At 40.8% G+C, this 21,206-nt stretch overlaps 1 protein-coding gene across 1 annotated transcript in view; it reads left to right on the top strand.

The window, feature by feature from the left end:
* LOC139473690 (intersectin-1-like) overlaps positions 1–21,206 on the top strand; it is a 69,386-nt gene that overhangs the window by 22,708 nt on the left and 25,472 nt on the right. Inside the window, exons 24-33 of the mRNA XM_071256395.1 lie at positions 436–582; positions 778–836; positions 1,577–1,659; positions 2,895–3,064; positions 5,758–6,717; positions 7,052–7,079; positions 7,709–7,830; positions 9,609–9,737; positions 9,876–9,978; positions 10,936–11,118. Of these exons, the coding sequence (XP_071112496.1) occupies positions 436–582; positions 778–836; positions 1,577–1,659; positions 2,895–3,064; positions 5,758–6,717; positions 7,052–7,079; positions 7,709–7,830; positions 9,609–9,737; positions 9,876–9,978; positions 10,936–11,118 (1,984 nt within the window). The remainder of the gene's footprint in view (positions 1–435; positions 583–777; positions 837–1,576; positions 1,660–2,894; positions 3,065–5,757; positions 6,718–7,051; positions 7,080–7,708; positions 7,831–9,608; positions 9,738–9,875; positions 9,979–10,935; positions 11,119–21,206) is intronic.

The raw sequence follows: 21,206 nt of genomic DNA, 5'->3' as shown, positions 1-21,206 counted from the left end.
ATGGCTAGTGGGACAGGTGTGTTCATGTCTAGTGGGGACAGGTGTGTCCATGTCAAGTGGGAACAGGTGTGTTCATGTCTAGTGGGGACAGGTGTGTTTATGTCTAGTGGGGACAGGTGTGTTCATGTCTAGTGGTGACAAGTGTGTTCATGTCTAGTGGTGACAGGTGTGTTCATGTCTAGTGGTGACAGGTGTGTTCATATCTAGTGGTGACAGGTGTGTTCATGTCTAGTGGTGACAGGTGTGTTCATATGTCTAGTAGGGATAAGTGTGCTCATGTCTAGTGTGGTCAGGTGTGTTCATGTCTAGTTGGGAACAGGTGTGGTCATGTCTAGTGGGGACAGGTGTGTTGAAACAGGTTCCTATATTTCCAGGCCAGTCAGTTATCATGTTCAAAGCTTTGGCCTATTGTAACTGTAATTGCCATCCACACAGGGCCAGGAGGCACCAGAAGGGTTGATGGCTAAGGCGACCTACCCCTGGAAGGCGAGACAGGACAACCACCTCACATTCAACAAAGATGATGTCATCACGGTCAAGGAGCAGCAAGACATGTGGTGGCTCGGGGAGCTCAATGAGAAGGTGATGACCACAAGATATTGTAATTAGTGAACAGTAACGTTATGTTACGTCATGGCTAGCCAATAGGTTCAACTGCTACTAAAACAAGATATACCTGTATGGTCTTTATCATTTTCAACTACTTCTGAAATATAACTCAACATTATTTGATGTTTTTAAGGCAGGGAACATAATTTTGACTGAATTGTCTTTCAGAGTGGATGGTTCCCTAAGGCATATGTGAAGCTTGTCAGTGTTGGCTCATCCAAAAATAGGTGAGTTACCACACTGACTTTAGATTTACTGTCGAAGTGGAAAGATTCTCCCACTGTTTTTTGTTTAATGCCTCTTATGACAACCATGGATGACTGGGAACTAGTTCTTGCCCAGATCTCCATTGGCATGCTAGAAGAGTTTTACACAATGCCGAAATGTGCGTCCAGTCATTTTTCCTGTTAGGACCCTTAAAATTAATTATGGAGGGTCACTTGGACCCCTAGTTTAGTAGATCAAGGTAAAACCCTGATACCAGTGTAAGCTGTCACAATCATTATTTCTACCATATCTATAGCCTGTATTTCGTGATCTAACACTATTGTATGCATCTTTGTTCATCAAGTGTAAGCCTGTCACAACTTGCCTACAAGAATGAATGTTATTACCACTGCTGATGGTGGTGATGATATTCTGGCATAGTTAACTATATGTGTTTAAGGGGAGGGGGCCATGGGGAAGGCAGTCTCTAAGAACCCTATGTTCGTGTATTCGAATCTCTGTTCGCCGCATTTATGTTTCTAGGTTTGTCAGCAACATACCTGTGCTTGTGGGTTTCACCAAAGTGGTAAATTCTGAAACATGCATCACTTTGGGCTTACCTCCTACAGTAAGCTAACGTGCCATGATATAACTGGAATAGTGTTCAAAGCAACGTTACCCCAACTCACTCATTCACTACATGTGTATAACACATGATGTTCCACACCTAATCATGTTTCTTTTGTTGTGTACTTTACAGCTCAGCAACACCAAGTCCGTTCAGCACGTTGGAGAGAAATGGAAGCTCCAGCTCTTCTCCAGCTCCTGATAAAAAAGATGGAGGTTGGTGTGAAAACAGAAATGACATACCTTGCTGCTGCAGTTTAGTGGCATTGGAAATATTGCAGATATTTTCATACTGATCAATACTGTTTTCATTTTAACTCATTCATAGGGTCATTTGTGATCTATGTTATTAATGGAATCATATCTGACAGTTTTATTATCCCCTGCCAGGCCAGAATGGCCGAAGGGGGATTATGTCGTGGCGCAGTCCGTCCATCCGTCCATCCGTCTGTCCATCCCACAGAGGGTACTAAGCTTGTGAAATCAACTCCTCCTACAGTTTCCAGAGAATATCCATGAAACTCGCAGTCCCGTTTCATTTCGACTAATTTTGACAGAGTTACTGCCCCTGTTTTACAGAGCTTCATTTGCCTAATTGTGAGAGAGGGTACTAAGCTTGTGAAATCAACTCCTCCTACAGTTTCCAAAGAATATCCCTGACACACTACACACAAGATGTTGACATGTTGATGATACGCATATCGCAGTCCCGTTTCATTTCGACAAATTTTGACAGAGTTACTGCCCCTGTTTTACGGAGCTTCATTTGCCTAATTGTGAGAGAGGGTACTAAGCTTGTGAAATCAACTCCTCCTACAGTTTCCAAAGAATATCCCTGACACTCTACACACAAGATGTTGAGATGTTGATGATACGCATAGCACAGTCCCGTTTCATTTTGACTAATTTTGACAGAGTTACTGCCCCTGTTTTACGGAGCTTCATTTGACTCGTTAAAAAAATTCATGTGGGTTGATGTTGTGCTGTCAGAGCACTCTTGTTCATTATTCATATGGCAGTGTTAGAAGTTAGGAGGGGCGTTATCGTTATTGTATTTAGATCTAAGAATAAGCTGCTTTGAATGCTTCACTAATACAGAGTTAAAAAAGTCTCCATGCTGTTTGGCCGATTAAATCTGGCATGTCCTCTAAGGGAGGGTTTGTCATACCTTGCAATTGACCGAGAGAGGTATCAAATCAGAGTCATTTTGTTGAGATTGAGGAACCCCTGACATTTTAACTTTAACATTAGCCTTGTGACAGTAACCCTTCATTCTTTATTTTCAAAAAATGGATGGAAATAATGGATTGAAATGAATAATTAAAGTGAAAGTTTGCACAAGTGATGGGTTACTCACAATCTCAATGTCTGGACTTGAAAGAAAATGTTTAAGAAAAGTGTTCTGTGAAGGAACTACTTATTATGTAATTATTGAATATCGTGTGTTTCAGAGTACTATGTTGCCATGTACAGCTACGCTTCAGAACAGGAGTCGGACCTGGTATTTAACGAAGGTGACATGATCCAGGTGACCAGCGTGGAGGGCGACTGGTGGACGGGGACTATTGGAGACAAGACGGGCGTCTTTCCCGCAAACTATGTCAAGAAGATGGACATACAGGTAGGATAACCGCTCTTACTTTGGAGCAAGAGTGTACACAAAGTCGTCACGAGAGAACAACTTGTAATAGGAAGCATTACACTACACATAAGCAGACAACCCTCACTGTGAGGCAAGGGTGTGTTGAAGAAAGAAGAACGTGTCTTTTTTACTGAACTTTTCTTATGGCGACAGCCAAAAAAATTTGCTTTATCATGTTGAATATGATCTCTTCTTCAGAATGATTTTCAAGTGTGAGTGGATGAGTGATAAAAGATAAGAGAGATTTTATTCCCAAATAGTCCCTAATATTGTCATTGGTCTGTCAGCACCAATGCTTGATTGTTTTGTGATACCCTTGCTTGTTATTCAGACACACTGTGATATAAGTGGATTACTGTTGACGCAATGGTTGAAAAGTTAAAACCAGAATCACTCCCTGGTTATTCTTCCAATAAGTTATGTTGTACATACACCCTGATGCTAGAAGAAACATCCTCTCATTTTGATGTTGAGAATACTTGTTATGATACTTTGATACTTGTTATTGGTGAACTAATTGGTTGGTGAAAAAGGTTAAAATATGAATACTGCTCGTGTCATTGGTAAGACTTTTGTTGGCAATTGTAAATTGTATAATGTTATATCAATGTGTGACTTTAAGAATCAGTTTCATCATAAAGTATCAGTGAACTGCATTATGAATTGTCATTTACTGCACATTACCGAGCTACCCTCCCACACACTATCCTGAATCCAATTTGAGAAGCACACCAGACAACTGAAGCCAGAAATGCACATCCCAGAACCGCCACGGATCAATTCCTGACAAATATCTTCAGTCTTGCCAGATTCAACCTTGCATGGAGATTTAACGACCTCCATCACGTGACCTGTCACACAGCCTCCCATCATGTGACTTGCTGTCACATGACTCCACATCATGTGACCTGCCAACATACGACCTCCTGTCATTTGTCCTTCCTCGTGACCTGCAATCATGTGATTTCATCACGTGTCCTTTACATGACCTCCCATCCCGCAACCTGCCATCACACAACTGGACGACCTTCCATCAGGTGACCGCACTTTATGCCATCTCCCATCATGCAGCCTCCCACCACAACATGTCTATTGTGCAGAACGTGTCATCCACTTCCTCCTCAGAAGCCCTCTGTATTCCACTGTGCAGAACACGTTATTCACTTCCTCCTCAGAAGCCCTCTGTATTCCACTGTGCAGAACACATAATTTACTTCCTTCTCAGATGCCCTCTGTATTCCACTGTGCAGAACACATAATTTACTTCCTTCTCAGAAGCCCTCTGTATTCCACTGTGCAGAATGTGTTATCCACTTCCTCCTCAGAAGCCCTCTGTATTCCACTGTGCAGAACACGTTATTCACTTCCTCCTCAGAAGCCCTTTGTATTCCACTGTGCAGAACATGTTATTCACTTCCTCCTCAGAAGCCCTCTGTATTCCACTGTGCAGAACACGTTATTCACTTCCTCCTCAGAAGCCCTCTGTATTCCACTGTGCAGAACACGTTATTCACTTCCTCCTCAGAAGCCCTCTTTATTCTTCTGTGCAGAACACATTATTTACTTCCTTCTCAGATGTCTTCTGTATTCCACTGTGCAGAATGTGTCATCCACTTCCTCCTCAGAAGCCCTCTGTATTCCACTGTGCAGAACACGTTATTCACTTCCTCCTCAGAAGCCCTCTGTATTCCACTGTGCAGAACACGTTATTCACTTCCTCCTCAGAAGCCCTCTTTATTCTTCTGTGCAGAACACATTATTTACTTCCTTCTCAGATGTCCTCTATATTCCACTGTGCAGAATGCGGCATCCACTTCCTCCTCAGAAGCCCTCTGTATTCCACTGTGCAGAACACGTTATTCACTTCCTCCTTAGAAGCCCTCTGTATTCCACTGTGCAGAACACGTAATTCACTTCCTCCTCAGAAGCCCTCTGTATTCCACTGTGTAGAACATGTTATTCACTTCCTCCTCAGAAGCCCTCTGTATTCCACTGTGCAGAACACGTTATTCACTTCCTCCTCAGAAGCCCTCTGTATTCCACTGTGCAGAACACATTATTTACTTCCTTCTCAGAAGCCCTCTGTATTCCACTGTGCAGAACACATTATTTACTTCCTTCTCAGAAGCCCTCTGTATTCCACTGTGCAGAACACATAACCACTTCCTCCTCAGATGCCCTCTGTATTTCATTGTGAAAGCTGTTTCACTTGTCAACCATGGCATGCAATTTGCTGATGTCTGCACTTTTTTTCAACATCTTTTGTTTTTTTGCAATATATATCTTCCTGTATATTCCCCGCCTCAACAACTTTTAACCTTAGTTTACATGTTGAGTAAGAGGAATAATGGTGTGTTTTTAACATTTAGAATTTCATTATTAAAGTGATCCCAAGCAAGCTCTATACTATTGGCATCCTTGGGCAACTCAAAAGACCCCCAATTTAAAAACTGAAGATTCCTCCATGATACCTTGCAAACAATTCAGTTAATTTCAATGTAACTTCCAATCAGGTCGGATGAACAATAAACACAATTGTAAGCGTGGGATATTGGTGACATTGTCCCCCTGTACCTCCTGCACTTCTCCCTCACAGATTATGTTGTTGTGTTGTGTTTCTTCTCTAGGTATGTCTGTCTTCTGTTGCATGTTTGTGTGTTGGTGTTGTACAGCCTGACTTGGACGACACACCACCGCCACCTCTCCCACCAGACTACCCACCCTGTCCCACAACAGGGGGCGGGACAAGCACCACACAGTCAGACAGCCTCTTCAGTGGACTAGATCTTCAGTCCGGACACACAAGCACAACCCAGTCAGAGAGCCTCTTCAGTGGGCTTGATTTCCAGTCTGGAAGCACAAGAATCGTACAGTCGGATAACTTGTTTGGTGGAACGGACTTGCAAACAGGCATCACTAGCACAAGTCCTAACATAGAAGGACAAGATCAAAGTCTTGGAACAGGCATGGATTGGGGAACAAATGCTCCTGCTGGGCCTGAAGAGAAGACGGGGTTATCTGGTACATCTGATCCATTTGCAGGGCTTGACTGGGGAGGTGGATCAACATCAGACCCTACTACTGGCCTTGGTGATGGGACTGATGGGACTGATGGAACTCCTGCAGCAGCAAGTAGCCAGCCTGGCTTTTCATCACTGCTGGACCCTCTGGATTCAGGAAGCAGTCTCTTACCGACAGACTCCTCCCTGAGACCGAGTGGCAGCAGCAATTCCCTGGACCTGCTGGCTGAGCTGGACCCCATGTCCCCATCTCTCTCGCCAGCAGCTTCTTCTGCAATGAACATCTCTGGCCAAGCCACTCCTGATCCTTTTGGTGACATACTGAATGTGCAAGAAACACCCTCCTTTGACTTGGCAAGCATGGAAGCTGACAGCCTGCCACCCATACCAGTAGAACTCACAGACCCTGACATGTTTAAAACAGTGGCTTCCAGTGGACATGAAGAAGATCCTAATGATGTGTACGAGGATGTTATTCCTGGTCTGCAGGCTACACAGACAGACGCTAACACACGGCCAAAATCTTCAACACCTACCATTACTATCACTGACACACAGGCAGGAAAAACAACATTGGGGAATCAATCAAATAAACCGCCTCGTCCTCCTCCGGTACTTTATACATTCATTTCCACTCACACATCCATGGGATATATCTTATATCCTACATTATATATATCCTAGGTATCATATATATATCTTATCAAATACTATCTAGACATAATTCTTCATTTGTCTTAACCATGTTAACAAAATCTTGAGCCTTATTGTTGGGACCAGTGCCTCAGATTTATTTCTTGTTGTTGTATTTAAGTTCTGATAGCTTTCTGTATTAATCAATAATCTTTCAGCATGTACATTTGTTCAATTTCTCAGCAGTTTCCTTTTCTAATAGTTTACTAAAACAAATATCTACAGTAATCAAGTTACTTCTTGGGTTTTTCAGCCAGGACAGAAAATTGTCAAGAAACCAGGTAATAATCTTCTTCCACCTCACCCTCCACATCTCAACATCTCTGTAGTGAGATAAATATACTACTCAAAAGAAGTTAAAGAATACCCAATTCTTTCATATTACTATAGTTAATCTCACATGCCAAGACAGATTAACAACTGTAAACAGGGAATTTTTTGCGACTGTTTTATTATTGCGAGTTTTGCGAATGAGACTCAATCGCAAAAATTAAAAACGCAAAAATAAGTATAAATAATACATACATACTTTATTCATTGCAACACGTTATCAAATGTTGAAATCATCAACCAAAACCACAAGTTACACAATAAGTTAAAAACACAAATGAATGCAGAATGGTCACACAATACATCACAAATGACAGTGTAAGCAGACCAATTAGTGTCACTGTTACCCCTTGCAATCTCTTCCGGTCAACTTTCGGCCAACTCAGATTAAAGAATCGGATGTTCTTTAACTTCATTTGAGTAGTATAAATACTGATGAAATGTTAAATTAAGACTCAATTGCTAATATTTTGTTAAGAAAATGAAACCATGGATTTATGTCAAATGAAATGGAAATATGCAAAGGTAAATGTCTTAAACTCAGTAACACATCCTAGTTATTGACAAATTGTTTTTGCAGAGATTGCAATTGTGATAGCTCCCTACATGGCAACTGGCAATGGCCAGCTGTCCCTGGAGACCGGCAATATGATCCAGGTGCGGCAGAAGAGTCCCCGTGGCTGGTGGGAAGGAGAGTTACAGGTAGGCTGACAGTTTCAGTAGTTGATAGGCCAAACCTAGTATGGAGGTGTAGACTACAGGAGTTGTAGAGAGCTTGCCACAGGATTCTGGAGGTCAGCCCAGTAGTAGGGAGGTCAGCACAGTAGTAGGGAGGTCACCCAGTAGTAGGGAGGTCACCCAGTAGTAGGGAGGTCAGCACAGTGGTCGGGAGGTCAGCACACTAGTAGGGAGGTCACCCAGTAGTAGGGAGGTCACCCAGTAGTAGGGAGGTCAGCACAGTAGTAGGGAGGTCACCCAGTAGTAGGGAAGTCAGCACAGTAGTAGGGAGGTCACCTAGTAGTAGGGAGGTCACCCAGTAATAGGGAGGTCAGCACAGTAGTGGGGAGGTCAGCACAGTAGTAGGGAGGTCACCCAGTAGTAGGGAGGTCAGCACAGTAGCAGGGAGGTCACCCAGTAGTAGGGAGGTCAGCACAGTGGTAGGGAGGTCACCCAGTAGTAGGGAGGTCAGCACAGTGGTAGGGAGGTCAGCACAGTAGCAGGGAGGTCACCCAGTAGTAGGGAGGTCAGCACAGTGGTAGGGAGGTCACCCAGTAGTGGGGAGGTCACCCAGTAGTAGGGAGGTCAACACAGTGGTAGGGAGGTCAGCACAGTAGTAGGGAGGTCAGCACAGTAGTAGAGAGATCACCACAGTAGTAGACAGGTCACCACAGAAGTAGGGAGGTCACCACAGCAGTAGGGTGGTAACCACAGTAGTAGAGACGTCACCACAGTAGTAGGGAGGTCACCTCTGTATTAGCCTGGTCACAACAGCAGTAGGGAGGTCATCACAGTATTAGGGGTTGCCACAGTAGTAGGGAAATCAGCACAGTAGTAGGGATTATTGCAGTAGTGGAGAGAAGCCCACAGTAGTATTAGATATTTTGGTTATACAATGGAACCAGTCTGACCATGAAATGAAGTAAGAATGTTTTCATTAATCTGTTAAAAACGTGATCAAAGTAATTTAGTAGACCTTGAATCTGGTCACTGAAGTGTTTGTATGCATGGCCATGGGGCAGTATAAGGGTGGCACAAAGTCGTATGTTTCTGGAGTAATGTGTGTATTCTGTGTTTGAAAAAGATGTATCTTGTGTAACATGTGTATTTTGTGTGTGACAAAGACATGTATCTAGTGTTACTGACAAGGACATGCTAGCTCGCTAGTGTAACATGCATATGTGTGTGTGTGACAAAGACATGCTAGCTCGCTAGTGTAACATGCATATGTGTGTGTGTGTGTGACAAAGACATGTATCTAGCGTTACTGACAAGGACATGCTAGCTCACTAGTGTAACATGCATATGTGTGTGTGTGAGACAAAGACATGTATCTAGCATTACTGACAAGGACATGCTAGCTCGCTAGTGTAACATGCATATGTGTGTGTGTGACAAAGACATGTATCTAGCGTTACTGACAAGGACATGCTAGCTCGCTAGTGTAACATGCATATGTGTGTGTGTGACAAAGACATGCTAGCTCGCTAGTGTAACATTCATACGTGTGTGTGTGACAAAGACATGTATCTAGCGTTACTGACAAGGACATGCTAGCTCGCTAGTGTAACAAACGTGTGTGTGTGACGAAGACATGTTTCTAGCGTTACTGACAAGGACATGCTAGCTCGCTGGTGTAACATTCATACGTGTGTGTGTGACAAAGACATGCTAGCTCGCTGGTGTAACATTCATACGTGTGTGTGGGTATTCTGTGTGAGACAAGCAGATGTCGCTCGTGTAACATGTTGTTTTTTTCACAGGCTAAGGGTCAAAAGAAGAAGATAGGCTGGTTCCCTGCTAACTATGTGAAGTTGTTGGGTTCCGCCAGTGCGAGGTCTACACCGGACAGGCAGCCAATGTCTGTCACTCCAACTCCTCAACTTTCAGTGGTAAGATGCACCTGACAATATTAGATAATTCAACACATGTTTTTTTCTCAGAATCATTTGTTGAACAACCAAGTCAGTGAACATATGGAATTTGTACTGGTAATATGGATTTTGTAAAACTTGTATTGACCATTCCAGCAATCTACAACAGGAGGTGGAAGTCGGTCAACAACCCCTCAGTCTACATCCAGCCAGTCATCACAGCCGTCACAGCCACCACCAACAGTCCCTCCCCCTTCAGGTGCGTGTCCATCACTATGTATCCCCTGTATTTTATAGAGAAACTATAGCAGTTGTAAGGAGGTCACGGCAGTAGAAGGGAGGTCACGATATTACTAGGGAGGTCAACACAGAAGTAGTGAAGTGTGTCCATCACAATGTATCCCCTGTATTTCATACAGAAGCTATATCAGTTGTTAGGAGGTCACGACAGTAGTAGGGAGGTCACGTCATTATTAGGGAGGTCAACACAGAAGTAGTGAAGTGTGTCCATCACAGTGTATCCTCTGTATTTCATAGAGAAACTATAGCAGCTGTAAGGAGGTCACGACAGTAGTAGGGAGGTCAACACAGAAGTAGTGAAGTGTGTGTCGATCACAATGTATCCCTTGTATTTCATCCTATGTGGGGCTGCTTGTTGGTAAAGATAACCACTAGCCTTAGACCCAGAACAGATTTTCATTTTGTTTGAAAAAAAACCATATGTTGTGAAGCATATATATAATTTCTGAAAGAATGCTGAGTAGAGTGTGGGAAGGACAAGGATGTTATTGCAGGACTCCACTGGTGTGGCACGGGCCAACACCTATGAGGATTTAAACAACTCGACTAGACTGATGTTGATGACGTTAAACCCTTTGCACTCACTCACTCTGTGACACAGGAAGGTCCTGCAATGTTTATGTGATAGAACTACAAATGACTATGTATCTCTTTTAGATATAGGGACTGAGATCTCTGTAGTGTTTTGAAGACCAGAAAGATGTGAATTTGGAAATGACAACCTTTCACTATCATAAAACAGTAAATTTGTGCTTTCCAAAACCTGCCTTTAAACTGCAGGAATTTACATATAGGGAGTAAGTGGTAATTAAATCTAGATTAAGGAAAGGATTTAGCTTCCCAAACAGCTTGCATCCATTATTTGCTGCTGATGTATGAAGCATATTTAACCTCTCTTTCTGTTGTGTTCATGCAGTGGCGGAGCAGGTGGTGGCTCTCTACTCGTACGCTGCTCAGAACGCTGACGAGCTTACATTCCAGAAGGAGGCTGTGATTACCGTGCTGAACAAGGACAACCCTGACTGGTGGCAGGGAGAGCTTGAGGGCAAGACGGGCGTGTTCCCTGCCAACTACGTCACCCCACACACCACAGCATCATGTGAGTAACAGCTGGCAGTATTATATCTTTGTTTGTGAGCATGCTGATCGTGTGTCATCGCACCCAGAGAGTTGGTATAGTTGCTCATTCAGTCAACCTCTAGTTCGTCTGTCCCAGTCTGGATTGTTTACAGGTTGCAGTGACATAGCTGGAATATTGCTGATTGCTGTCTTGAACAATATTCACTTATTATTTGCGTGTCCTACCTGAAAGAGATGGGACCACAAACCTCAGATGTTACTAATAATGTCTTGCTACAGTCAGCTGCATATACATTGTTGAGATGCTGATAATACACACAGGGGATGGAAAGTGCATGCAGCGGCATCTATCAAAACTAGTCTCTGGCTAATCCAGACCTCTATTTGTTCTGGACCTCATTACTCTGGTCTAAATTAACCTCAATGAAGCAATGCTTTAACTGCAATCTCTACATTCATGTTTGTGATGCTGATGAATAGTACACTGGAATCTCTCCATACCTGCCTTCTGTGGGACCGAAAAGACTGTCTGGTTTAAAAAGAGAGGAAAGATATGATTGAAAAAAGTTTTATTTATTGCAGTAAATTTGGCTATGTACTTGTGGCCCAGTACAGACACGGATCCAGATTGTTCAGAGCCCAGTTTAGACAGATAGCACTGTATGTAGAAATTGCAGTAAAAGCATTGCATCATTTGAGGTTAATTTAGAACAGAAATCAACATCAGACACAATAACACAAAAGTCTTAGCTAGCTTTGGTCATTAGGATCTTAAACCTACAAATGAACCAGACTGTCATCCTAATGTTTTGCTGCTACTGTCCGTTATGAAAGTGACTCTATTTAATCTGCTGCCTGTTCTTGTCTACAGGATATCGTTGTTGGTGCTGCCGAGTGAGAAGAGATTGTTTGAGCCAGTACATCCCCCTGGCCAGTCACAGATGCTCCCACTACACCCCGACACACCCCCACCTGGCCCTTCCCATCCACACCCACCCACTTATCCCGTGTGACACGTGGATAATGCCCACCAACACCAGGGTGCTACCATATTTGCATACAAACCTGCAGAAAACTGCATAGTTTCTTCAAATATGGACCATTTTATCATTGAGTAGTTCTATTTTATTTTCAATTTCATTTTGAAACTAAAATCTGGTCCTATGTGAAGTAGTTTAGCTTTGGTGTTAATTAAGATATTGTACATCAGGTAGAAAATCATTTGTGGCAATATTATCTGGAATGTACTTAATTGTCAACGTTTGTCACAATGTTTTCTTACCTGTGAATAGTTTTAGAGCCTAATTCTAACAAGTGCATGGCATGTTGATCGCAGTGTTGATAAACAAATGATGTATCTATATCAACTTGAACATGTTAATCATACAAATCATTCAATTCCTCATCAAAATGATAAATGTACCTGAGCATGCCCCTTCCATGGTTTATCCCCTGCACAAAATTCATGCTTAAATTGTCTCCCCTCCTGTGTGAAACTTCACCACACAACTGCATGTTTTGATGCCCATGCTTATTCAAAGGAAACAAAGTTTAAAAACTTGCTGATTGTACACCCATTACTGTTTTAAATGGACACTTTGAGATTCCTATAGTATGTAATGAATGGACAGTAGTGACAAACTTGTACATCGGCTGCTGCCATGATGTTGTTGCTCATGATGAAGCTGACTACACCACTGTGCATGCCGCCAGGGTAGTACCTATGTATCTATTAACACCAAGACTTACTCACATACTGCTCGTGGCATGATGAACCAAATATGCAAATATGGTGTCACATCACTTTCTACGCATTGTGATTGGTAATATGCAGGTGACAAGATGCGGCTCGGTCGTCGCCACCGGCAACGCAGGAGTGGGGTCTCCACACAGCTCTAGTACTGGCTCAAACAATCACTTCTTGGCAAAACCTGGTAGTCAAATTTAAACATTTTACCTTTCTTTCTACTCCTTTCCTTCCTTGTTATTTTGACCGCTTTGGGTGTGCCATGATTTTAAGAGTTCATCTCCTCTCTACTGTAGCCTCATCCTCACAAGCATATTACCAAATTCCCAGATGTACTCGATAAGCGATCATTTGCCGAGCTGACTGTGTTTAATGAGCGATCACGTTATTGCCCTTATTGGCCACCCTACAGATGTACACAAAGGATGGGGATGCGACCATTGTACGAAATGAACATAAGGCCACTAGTGTGAGACTTGTAAAATTCAGGAAGGACTAGTGACATTTCCTTGAGGACTACCATTTTTTCCATTAGGTAAATGGCAACCTTGTAGCAGATAATTTTTGCTGACTAGTGAAAATGAATATAAGTGGCACCAGTCCTATCATGCTCAATGGTTTTATTATCCATTTTGCTGGTGGACGTTACTGAAATTTGTAGGTATTCAAAAAAACATGACAATGAGAATAGAAATAACATGAGAAATTCATTGTTTCTAAGTGACAGTGTTGAAATAATTTTAAAACCAAACAAGACGGACAGGTGACCCATAACTGTTGCCTGCGCATCTTCAAAGTTACCTGCCTGCATTCAGACATTATAAATATTGAAAAATTGCAACACCAAAAAAAGGAAAAAAGGAGACAAATCGCATCTTGATTCAGTTGAAATAATGCAAACAATCACTTAAGAATGTTGAGGAGTTATATTAAAACTGAATATGTAAGTAGTCTTAAAATTATCTGCTAGACAGTGGGGCAGGTGGAGGATAATTTTTATGCAGGACGACAGAAAAGTTACCAGCCAGAGGCAGGCAGGCAAGCAGTTATTTTGGACACTGCAAAGTGATAACTTTAATGTGTTAGCCCCCAGAATCATCCTCGTCTCATGGTCAGCATCCCGATCCCCTCTGTGTATGTCTGGTGGGGGTGGAGGTTGATAATGTTATCATATGGCAATCAAAATGTTCCAATGTATGTATGTATGTATATATGCTGCCTAGCTACATATCTTATATGATGGCCTGTATGTACAGGTGTCGGGTGTGTGTATTCATAATAATTAGTCTGTGAATGGCATTTTATAATGGTGCTTTTTGCTTAGCTGAGCACTGGTGATACAATGGCATCAAGATCCCAGCTTGTAGATATATAATGGTGATCATTGACTGGACATAATCACAGTTTCATATTGTCTTACTGTATTGTAGATAGTATGTGTGAGTTCAAAACTAAACCAGTTGTGAATGTGGATTTCAAATGAAACAGTTGCAAGTATCAAATAAGTGATTGATTACATGTGAGATTAAACCTAGTATAGATGTCAAACTTAATATGATCGATCTCCAATACTGTAACCATGGTAACTAGTTTGTATGTTTATCCAAACTTCCCTGTAAAACCAGAGATATTTGTTATCATAAAGACAGCATATTTCTCGACTCGATCAATAATACCAGAAAGATAGTGTTTAGGGTTTTAGTTATGCCTCATCCTAGTTGTGTTTTTACTGATTTAATACTCACGGGTTCTTGTGCATATCAACATAGAATAGACACGTGGCTCAGTGGCCCTGCTCGGGTTTTGTATGACCCTCGCGAAACACTACACAATCTGTATGTAGTTCCCTACTTGATATACACTACACAATTTATGTGTATTTCCCAACTTGATATTGAAATAGCCTATATCTGAATCCTGGACGTTACTGTGTAATAGTTAGTAGATATTTATATGAGGGCAGGTAACCATGGTTACCTGTGTACTATGTTAACCAGCCTGATTACTAGTATAATAAATGTGTTGTAGAAACTATTGTACATGTTCCTGGTATTAGAAGGGTAAACAATACATTTTCCCCAGCAATTAACCCGCTGAGTGATAATACATGGGCAGGTTATCAAAAGTAAGGGATTCCCACTCGCCTTAATGGTGTTGTCTGCACGAGGTAGATTGCATAGAGGGAGTGGCGGAGTGCCTGGTTTCTTGTTCCTTGTATTAATGTATTATGGGTCCCTTGTCAGTGGCATCTGAACAAGGCACCTTCCACGTTATGTATGCAACACGATGACAATACCGAGATAGGTTGATAGTTATGATTAGTAGCTAGAGATTAGTGTGGTGCTGACCGTTTCATATTCTAGGGAAGCCTGGTTATTTTGTTTTAAATATTTAATGATAATTTGGGAAAATACTGTGAATACATCAATTTGTCTCGGGTTTAAAAAAAGGCAATTGTTTTGTTGGACATGGTGAATGTACTGAAAGAAATTTGTTGTTTGCGGCCTCATTTATGGACAAATAGTGTATACCTTGAAGCAGTGACCGAAAAAATATTCTGTCTCTAAAGAAAATTAATCTCAAGGCAGGGCTTTGTCAAGATCTGCTCAGAGGCCAATATTCAGTCCCAAGTCTGCAGCAAGGCAGGGTTTATCTAGAGCTGCGCAGAGGCTGATATTCAGCCCCAAGAATAGAAATAGGGCGGAAGGCAGCTGGTGTTGTTCCCAAACTGGATGTTAGTTATGAAATGCTAGTTACGATTGTTTATTATTATTTTAATTATTCACAATTTCAAGATCAAAGGTCGTTTCACACATTCAACAATGTATGCAATATTGTTATCTTTCTAGGATTAACAGAAATATCAGACACAGTATATACATAATGGCTGAGAATCACAAGATCGATAAAGCCAATGAAATAGGTTTGTTTTGGAAGCCAACATTTTAACACTTTCTACGAATATTATGAATGTTTCCCTTTCAGAAATTGACTAAATATTAGGAAAATTAAGTATTAAGGAATATTTTGCTAAAAATTGACAATCTTCCTTTTCACTTTACTTTCCCTTTAATGCAGTTTTACATTATTGCATTGAATGTAAAGATAAAATACCTCATAATTTAAGAAAATCATTTATTTTTAAAAATCACAATTTTGACCAAAATAATCATATGATTCCCCACTTTGCCTGACAAGTGCATTAGTTTGGAATCCTACATAAATCCCTGCAAGAATATGAAATGGCCGGCCCCTAAGTTCTGATGACATGTAGATGAATAGTAGAGAGTGAAGAACACTTCTGTGAGGAGACTGGACTGTGCCTTATTTTGTGAACCAGTAGTCGCAGCTTGCAGTAGGAAGAGCACAGGATGACGGAGCACATAGAGCTAGGTGTAGTACTGGTGCACACAGGAGCTGGGACTTCTAGTTCAGAAAATACTGTCATTCAAGCAGGAGATGTAGTTCATGATGAACTTGCGTTCTCATGAAGTAGTTGGTGACATTTTAGAGTACGTGACATTGATGGCAATACACTTAAGGGTCATAGTATGATCTGTAGCCTGAACATAGCCCACAAGAACAATGTAGATTAGAAGGAGAGTTGTGTTTGCATGACCCACACAAGCTCTTGCAATTGAATAAAGTTATAGAGAGGTTAATGCTATCATCAAGTTTAGCTTTTCTAATGCCAGTATGTGTTTTTGTCTGCAAATTGTGAAATGTCCTTAACTGTAATATATTCACATACATCACTTCAATCTCTTGTGACAACTTCACTTTTTCTTTGAAATGTTTAGGAGTATTTCCAGATTGTTACATTATTCATCCTTTTGCAAACCCATCCAAATGTCTTTGCTGAATACAGCGTACATCTCTTAACACTTTCTAGGGATGCATAAGTTTTCCTTGAACATGTCTGGCTATATCACATGTTCGTGTAGTTTATGGAAGTACTTGATGATATATGGTCATATGTTAGCGTAGCTTTCAGAGGTACTTGATGATATAGGACAATATGTTAGTCTATGTTGACAGGCACTTAGTGATGTAGGTCTAGTCTCATGAAGCCCTGATAACTTTAGGTTTAGATCAAGAGTGATTTACAGATAGGTGTGTCTTTACCAGTAATTCCACATTTCTAGATAAAACATTGTAGGATGACAGGTAGATGTTCCTGACTCTGTTCCTGGTATATGAAAGACAGGTAGATGTTCCTGCCTCTGTTCCTGGTATATGAAAGACAGGTACATGTTCCTGACTCTGGTATATAGAAGAGAACAATTAGGGGCTGCCCACACAACATATATGCAATTTCAAGTCAGTTTATCTTTATGTTTTCCATTATTTACACTTGTTTCGAATGAACTTCATTTGTTTTATTTGTTTCTGTAGATGTTGTCAAAGTGTTAGCTCTTGGTTGGTGAAAAATTGGAAGAATGATTGCGTTTACTTTTAATGTATGAAATAATGAAGATCTCGAAACTCTGTTGAAACCTACCTGATGAACAAGCTGTGTGTCCAGCAAGAAGTGATATGGTCATGTAGGCTTTAAGAGGTGTATGTTCTAGTATCGTGTTGTAATCAATATTATTACGCCGCATGTGGAGTACTTTATCAGCCAGTGTCTGCACCAATAAATAATCTCAGGATTTGTTCCACAACCTCTTGAATCACTCTTTCTTTCCTCTCTATCCTAACACAATCCATGACTATCCAGATTAGGCAGCAGCACCCATTGTAACTCGGAAAAGGTTAAGTCTTTGCACTCCCACAGACTTGGGAATTGTGCCACTGACACCTGTGAATGAGAAAAATAATTAGCAGCATTCTGGGACTGTTTCAAAGTAGAAAGTTTCCTTGATAACCTGTTTGAAAATAAAGTGAAAAATTCTGTTTATTCAAATTAAATCTTACTTTACACTGATTTACTATGGTGGGGAATGATAAAAAACTACATGAAGGAAGAAAACTGATTTTGTTCAGTACAAAGAAATAATGATGTCAACATTTGCCTATAATGCATTTCAAAGGAAAACTTTCAGGGTAGTCTACTGTGTAGTGATGAGAGAAGGAGGTGAAGTTGTTGTTGGACATATTATTTATCTGGTCACAAGTTTTCTCAATCTTGAAAATATTGTACAAGGAAAATCAAATTACTTAATTAAAACACTTAAACAAGTACATTGGGGAAAGGTGTTTGTACTGATATCTGAAGTCTGTATATCATGTTCATCAATCCTTTCGCTATTTTTCCCTCAATAAAACATTAAAATCAAATCAAGTACGAGAATATGATCCATCCTTGCCAACTAACTTATTACAAAAATGGCACTGATACATATGGCCCAGCAATAGTTGCATTTTATCTATACTACTCAAAAAAGGTAAAGAACACCCCATGTTTTCATTTGACAACAGTTAATCAATCATGATTAACTATAGTCATATGAAAAAAATGGGTGTTCTTTAACTTCTTTTGAGAAATATATTATAGCAGTGGCAGATCATGTGGTGAGCATTTTGGAAAAGAAATAAAAAAACGTTTGAATTATATTTGATGTGATATGAAGTATGTGCAGGCTAGTCTAGTAGATCTATATAATCATGTACCGCAGGAACAACCATGTCTTGTGTCATCTTGCGATGTTCACCTCAGCAAGGCTTTACATTGGTTCCTAGATACCTAGTTAACCTTTACATTTTACACCTGTACCGGTACTCTACATACTTACTCATGTACTCCATAGAGCTAGAGCCAAATCTAAGTGATCTTGTAATAGTTTATCAAATCAATACTTGCCGCTATACAGATAATTTTAAGGGAGTTTGGTTTATGTAGAATGTGTATTGCATTATTATTGTTTCTGGACATATGTTTGATTCCTGAGATTGTTTTGTTTGACAATAAACTTGTTATGTGTTATACTTTGTTAACATGGTTGTATTTCTGTTAGAGTCTTCTGTGACATTTTGTTACAGGTGCATTGATAGATATTATGATAAATTGTTGTGATTTTTTTCTGTTTAAAAACCATTTCCACAGTTTACACACTTAGAGAAATATTGTATATAGGCTTGACTTCTCCAGAAAAATGCATGTCATTAATACATAGTTTACATTCTAGTGCATCAGATATAAGTGTTTTCATGATCAACGATAGTGACATCCTATATGTACAGATCAGCTGAGAGGCGATAGTGACATCCTATATGTACAGATCAGCTGAGAGGCGATAGTGACATCCTATAAGTACAGATCAGCTGAGAGGCGATAGTGACATCCTATATGTACAGATCAACTGAGAGGCGATAGTGACATCTCTATAAGTACAGATCAGCTGAGAGGCGATAGTGACATCCTATATGTACAGATCAGCTGAGAGGCGATAGTGACATCCTATATGTACAGATCAGCTGAGAGGCGATAGTGACATCCTATAAGTACAGATCAGCTGAGAGACGATAGTGACATCCTATATGTACAGATCAACTGAGAGACAATAGTGACAATCTATAAGTACAGATCAGCTGAGAGACGATAGTGACATCCTATATGTACAGATCAGCTGAGAGGCGATAGTGACATCCTATATGTACAGATCAACTGAGAGACGATAGTGACATCCTATAAGTACAGATCAGCTGAGAGGCGATAGTGACATCCTATATGTACAGATCAGCTGAGAGGCGATAGTGACATCCTATATGTACAGATCAGCTGAGAGATGATAGTGACATCCTATATGTACAGATCAGCTGAGAGGCGATAGTGACATCCTATATGTACAGATCAGCTGAGAGGCGATAGTGACATCCTATAAGTACAGATCAGCTGAGAGGCGATAGTGACATCCTATATGTACAGATCAGCTGAGAGACGATAGTGACATCCTATATGTACAGATCAGCTGAGAGACGATAGTGACATCCTATATGTACAGATCAGCTGAGAGGCGATAGTGACATCCTATAAGTACAGATCAGCTGAGAGGCGATAGTGACATCCTATATGTACAGATCAGCTGAGAGGCGATAGTGACATCCTATAAGTACAGATCAGCTGAGAGGCGATAGTGACATCCTATATGTACAGATCAGCTGAGAGACGATAGTGACATCCTATATGTACAGATCAGCTGAGAGACGATAGTGACATCCTATATGTACAGATCAGCTGAGAGGCGATAGTGACATCCTATAAGTACAGATCACCTGAGAGGCGATAGTGACATCCTATAAGTACAGATCAACTGAGAGACGATAGTGACATCCTATATGTACAGATCAGCTGAGAGGCGATAGTGACATCCTATAAGTACAGATCAGCTGAGAGGCGATAGTGACATCCTATATGTACAGATCAGCTGAGAGGCGATAGTGACATCCTATAAGTACAGATCAGCTGAGAGGCGATAGTGACATCCTATATGTACAGATCAACTGAGAGGCGATAGTGACATCCTATAAGTACAGATCAGCTGAGAGACGATAGTGACATCCTATATGTACAGATCAGCTGAGAGGCGATAGTGACATCCTATATGTACAGATCAGCTGAGAGGCAATAGTGAAGCCCTAGAGCTCTAGGCTGTGTCAGTGTTCTGTCGTGGGTGTTGTATAGAGAGGGGCCTAATCAAAATGTAATGCTTGGTTGACTGGGTGACGTTTAGAAAGAATCAGTGAGAAAGTCTTCACTGTATCTGTGTAGATAGGCTCACTATCTGTAGCTGGCCTGCTTGTGATGGCTGGGAACTGGCTCTTGTTCAATGGTAGGTGGGGCCTGCAGGTTGCCATTACAGCTTGCTGATTATTTTCACATGAGAAATTTACAAAAAATCTTTTTCTGTGTGTAGAATCAAAGACAATGTTAGAGTCAATTTATCCTCGTCATTCATAATGTTATTATTGGAAACTCTTCAATGAATGTATTTCTGATTATTGATTACAACCCCTATTTGTCATATTTATAAGAAGACATTGGTACTGATTACTTGATGAAATATGTTTTGATTTTGTGTTACAAAAAAGACACTTTCCCTTGCCCCAGAGTCTGGTAGATGTGAAACTGAATGATTTTATAGCTAAAATGGATAGAATTATCATTAAAACGCCTGCATGTTATCAGAAATCAGTGGGCCACTGTAACTTGATAAAGCCCTCATATTGCTTGACGACGGGCCATTATCACGCCCGTTGTTAGGTGATGTCATAGGATAGGGATAGGTGTTTCCTTATTTGTAAAAGTGGGACAGTGACATTCGTGTTGATTGCAGTAAATGTTTCAAAACCGATATAATTGTTTCTTTATATTTGATAACAAATTCAATCCATTTCAGCTATAATAACGGTAACGCTAT

This window comes from Haliotis cracherodii, unplaced genomic scaffold (assembly GCF_022045235.1).
Source record: "Haliotis cracherodii isolate W230 unplaced genomic scaffold, xgHalCrac1.p SCAF_3, whole genome shotgun sequence".
Taxonomy (NCBI): domain Eukaryota; kingdom Metazoa; phylum Mollusca; class Gastropoda; order Lepetellida; family Haliotidae; genus Haliotis; species Haliotis cracherodii.
The sequence above is the reverse complement of the archived record's forward strand: the minus strand, read 5'-3'. Positions and strand labels throughout refer to the sequence as shown.